Source organism: Phalaenopsis equestris, unplaced genomic scaffold (assembly GCF_001263595.1).
Source record: "Phalaenopsis equestris unplaced genomic scaffold, ASM126359v1 Scaffold000002, whole genome shotgun sequence".
Classification (NCBI taxonomy): domain Eukaryota; kingdom Viridiplantae; phylum Streptophyta; class Magnoliopsida; order Asparagales; family Orchidaceae; genus Phalaenopsis; species Phalaenopsis equestris.
This window is the reverse complement of record NW_018164444.1, coordinates 15,311,732-15,316,843: the sequence shown is the minus strand read 5'-3', so window position 1 is coordinate 15,316,843 and position 5,112 is coordinate 15,311,732. Positions and strand designations below refer to the sequence as shown.

The 5,112-nt window shown below is 40.0% G+C and overlaps 1 protein-coding gene across 1 annotated transcript in view; it reads right to left on the bottom strand.

Annotated features, from left to right (window-relative positions):
• Nucleotides 1–1,692, bottom strand: part of LOC110039556 (putative transporter arsB) — a 4,530-nt gene extending 2,838 nt beyond the window's left edge. The window contains exon 1 of the mRNA XM_020744665.1: nt 10–1,692. Within this exon, the coding sequence (XP_020600324.1) occupies nt 10–1,182 (1,173 nt within the window). The 5' untranslated portion in view covers nt 1,183–1,692. The remainder of the gene's footprint in view (nt 1–9) is intronic.
• Between the last annotated feature and the right edge of the window lie 3,420 nt (nt 1,693–5,112).

Sequence of the window (5,112 nt, the reverse complement as noted above, 5' to 3'; positions counted from 1 at the left end):
GTAAATTACCTTTTCTAAGCAAGGACGAGCATCCTTGAAATCAAGAGCCACCAGAGCAAGAGCAGCAGTAATTGCAGTCCACGACATGTTGAGCCCAACTAAAAGAGAAATCAGCATTCCAATGGTAACCGCATAAACGCTCGTTTTCCACATCCACCTCTTCCACTTCTCAGCTGCACTATCCTTCTCTTCTAAAGAGTAAGACGAAGAAGTTTCTCTCGAAGAATCAATACTATGGCTGCTCATATTTCTAGAATATCTTCTTGTGGAGGATCCTTCCTCCCTTCTCTGCGAGATTCCAGTACTTCCAAGTGCTTCCATTGATGAGCTCGAATTCCTCGCAGGTTCCATTCCTCCACTAAGTCTGCTTCTTGTAGAATTAGATGGACCAGAATCCATGACTGGCGATGGGATCTGTTCAAGGGTGGTGGAATTGAGTTCCTCGGAGTTTGCGTAACTAAGATGCGACATTGTTGCGGGCGAGAAACGGTGAGAAATCACATCGTTCTCAGCAAACAAGTTTCCTGCTTCTTCTACAACTTCTTGATCCCTTTCGATGGATAGAAGATTCCAAAAGTAGGCGAGGAGAACGGTGGCATTGACGAGCACGCCCAATAGCATAGCAGGAAAGATTCCGAGCAGGAATTTCTCAAATGAAATCTTGCTTTGAACAGCGATAACTAGGTTTTGAGGGTTACCGATGGGAGTTGCAGCGGAGCCAATGTTGGAGCTGGAAGCTAGGGCTAAGAGGAAGGGTTGAGGGGGTAGATTATTTTGCCTTGCGATTTTTAAAATGAATTCGGTGAGAACGACACAGGAAGTGTCGTTGGTGAACAGAGCGCTCGCAAATGCGGAGACGAGACAGACACGAAAGAGCAAATCCTTGCCTCCTCTGCTCTTCCATGAGAGCAATTTACCGAGGTAGATGAACATGTCGGCTCTTTCCAGGTAGACGCTGACGACCATGGTTCCGAAGAGAAGACCGAGTATGGGGAGATCAATGGATTCGTAAGCTTCGTCGGGCGATATGACGCGGAAGATAACCATGAGCATGGCGCCGAAGAGAGCACCAGCAGTTCTTCCGATGGGTAGGAAAGGCACTGCAGGGAAAACAGCTAACATCCAGAAAAATCCAAATGCGATACTGCCTAGACATACCTTTGCGGTTGATGCCATCGCCATTATTCCTCAGAAAGAACCAGGTTTCAGCTATTGCTTCTAAAAAGATCTTGAAACAATCTCAGAAATTCAACCTAATGCCGTCCATTGGGAGGTGGAGAACTTCCACAGGTTCAAGAAATTTCAGATTCCGAACAGAAAGGTTCAGCTGATCGATCGAGGTGTATTTGCGTGGCGAGTGCCATGTTAGAGAAGAGGTAAATAAACAAAACTCAAACCCCAATCCCCAAACCAAAACCTTTTCGAGGAATAATTTCGGGGCGAGACAGATCCATTGGAGCAAAATAATAAACTGGACCAGAAAGATTAGAACCGGCGATCCAAAACTTGATTTTGAGCAGAATTTGCGAGAAAAGAGATCGACTTGGATAGGGGACAGATTAGTAGAAGTTGAAGAGAACCACACTTCTTGTCCTTGGGATGGAGCCATCCAAAATCAGACAAAATTTTGTTCGCTTTCTTGCTTTGGTCCCAAGCTCAATCTCTCTCAAGTTCGGCGGGACCTTTCGTCATCCATTAATTGTATTGTAACTTTTGTGCACGAGATGCTGGTGATTTTTTTTTTTTCAATTAGGAAACTTAAATTTATCCTGGTCATTAATTTTTAATTTTTAATTTAGTTGTCATTAAAAAATCCCATAGACAAAAGACCAATGACGCACAAATGAAAGAGTGAGAGTCTACAGACAAAAGATCAAAAACCTATCAACGTAAAGCCAATCGTTCATCATCATAAGGCAAAGTGATTCACTAGTTGAATATTGAAAGAAGTGTCTGACCATGTGCAACCCTTCAAGTTGTGGTCAAAGGTCGATCGAGCAAATGTCTTCCGAGTCAATGACTAAATTCTATAGAGCCGAGCAGAGCCACTGACCTGCCCTCGTCATAACCTGATTCAATGCAAAAATGCAGCATCCCTAGTTATCCTACCGACACCCTCGAGTTTTCTCATTAGAGGGCGATAAACAACCATCACATAGCCACACGGAGCATCCCCAAAGAATCACATTAACATGGATTAAGCCACATATTGGATTATAATGATTCACACTCTGTCTGATAGTCTATCCTTACTCTACCCAAATGAGTTTCCTATATAGGGATCAATGGTCAACAACGAGACTAGCACAGCCGACCAACAAAATCAAGTCAATCTGGTTAAGTCTCACCGACCCGAAAACCATCAAAGGCTAGCCGACAACCCCTATTCAGCGAAGACAAACGAACAAAGCTTGCCAATCCAAAACCTACTAATTTCCATCGACCGATTTTTAATGTAGTCGAGCCAAAGACCTAATATATGTAAAATACCTAAAATATTAGACATGTAATTTGATATATTGTATCAATTTTCTTTATAAATAGGGGGGTCATTTCATGTGAAAGGGCTAATCAATTATTCAAATTATTGTTCATGATTATGCATTTCTCTCTCCCTCTCTCTCTCTCTCTCGCTCCTATCTTACACTCTATTTCTTGGGTGTAATTCACAGACACATTCAAATTCAACATTTGAAAACCAAATAGTTTGTTTACTAAGGCATTTTCATGCATACCACATGATTCTAGTGTCTTATAGATCTAATTTTTATATTAAAATTGTCAAACACCATCGACCAATTTTCATAATCTGTAATGAATCTCGAGTTATTGTATGATTCTTAAAGTAATTTTTTAGCACAAAAAGTTCAAACTTTGTTTAAAAGTTTTTCAAAAGTTTGATTTCACCAAGCTTACGGTTAAACTAATTGGCTAGACATGACAGAGACAACGGTACTAAATTTGGTCCAGTCCGAGTCAAATTAAGCCCAGATCAAGTTAGAAGATAAGCAACTTTTTTGAAGCTTTCAATGTATAATTGGAAAGTCAAACAAACTCTAAATCTGATAAAATTTTAGTCAAATTGAGCGTTTAGATGAAACAAATCCAACGGGCCCAATATTGCTCAATTATAACAGTATTAAGACACTAAAATGTTTAACGAATATCATTCGATCGGGAGAATTGCTCCGGGCTATCCGATGGAGTGGTATGAATTTTTTTCTTATTTGCATATATGTCTCTCCAGTACTATATATTTGAAAACCAAATAGTTTGTTTACTAAGGCATTTTCATGCATACCACATGATTCTAGTGTCTTATAGATCTAATTTTTATATTAAAATTGTCAAACACCATCGACCAATTTTCATAATCTGTAATGAATCTCGAGTTATTGTATGATTCTTAAAGTAATTTTGTAGCACAAAAAGTTCAAACTTTGTTTAAAAGTTTTTCAAAAGTTTGATTTCACCAAGCTTACGGTTAAACTAATTGGCTAGACATGACAGAGACAACGGTACTAAATTTGGTCCAGTCCGAGTCAAATTAAGCCCAGATCAAGTTAGAAGATAAGCAACTTTTTTGAAGCTTTCAATGTATAATTGGAAAGTCAAACAAACTCTAAATCTGATAAAATTTTAGTCAAATTGAGCGTTTAGATGAAACAAATCCAACTGGCCCAATATTGCTCAATTATAACATTATTAAGACACTAAAATGTTTAACGAATGTCATTCGATCGAGAGAATTGCTCCGGGCTATCCGATTGAGTGGTATGAATTTTTTTCTTATTTGCATATAGGTCTCTCCCGTACTATACAAATAAAACCCTACCTTCCCCCTATTGAGAGAGAGGGGAGATCTTGAGTCAGAAGAATACTGAAGTTTAGAGGAGCTTGTTGGTATCAATTTTTAATGTCTCAAGTGTAGGATGTCAATTTAAGCACTATGGAACCTTACTTGATGCATGTATTGATTATTGTAGTCCCAACATCGATTGGACCCTCTGGTATGTGCTTTTGGCAAGAAACTCGTGGTGCTGTTTACTTAGAATTACCCAAGCAAACTTGTTGTTGGGTGGCTTTAGTATTGATACAACACACATTTGTTAATCGTTTTGATGTTTAGAGGTCATTCCATATCCATTCAAAGCCTCCCATGGCCAAAGGAAGTCATAAAGTTCTCCCACACACATTTTTGGGTAAAATCAGTCGGGCTAATACATCTGCATAGTGGTTCCGGATGTCCGACAGCATTAAAAAAAACCTTGATATAAACCTATAAAAGGTTCATTTTTGAAGTTATGGGACTATATTTAGTCATATTTAGTCTCTCATAGCTTACTGATAGCTAAAACCCTTCAACGGAGATTTTTTTACAAAATCGGGTTACTTGACCAGACGGAAAATTAGGCGCCCGGTTTTGATGCTTAGGCGCAAGACCCTAAAGCCTAAGCACCAGCCCGGGCGCCTAAGCTCCCAAAGCTACCCCTACGACCATCAAAACTTGAGAGGGGAGAAAGTAGATGACCGGACCCTGGCGCCTAGACGCTTAGACACCTGACCACTGGTGCCTAGGCGCCCCGGGAGTTGCCAGGTTTTGATTTTTTGATTTTTTGATCGAATTGTCCCAATAGAAGCAAAATTTTAGCTTGAGGAAAGGAGAGGAAATGTCTTATGAAAGTATTTAGCCTCCTACCATAAATATTGTCTAATCACATTCCTCATGAGGAACTCATTTTGGTTTAAGCATTGGCCAAAGAGCTTGAACTTATGGAAAGGAATTTCCCTCTATTTCGCTTTGATCCAGCCAGCCTTTGAATTGGGGAAGGGGTCTTATTTGCTGAGAGAGTTGAGGAGGAGAGCTTTTCGAGTGGTTAGGATTTTGGTGGAGAGCTATAGAGAAGAAAAGGAACTTTTTCTTCATCAACCTCATCTTTTGCCCCTCTTCCTCCATCAATTTTTAGAGGAAAGTGTGAGAGAAGTCTTGGAGAAACTTCTTGGACTTCTTGGAAGAAGAAAAGATTCAAATCTCTTTTGGAAGAGGAGAGCTTCACCCCAACAAGGTAGGGGCAAGGAGAGAGTAAAGAGAACACTTCACCAAACGTCATG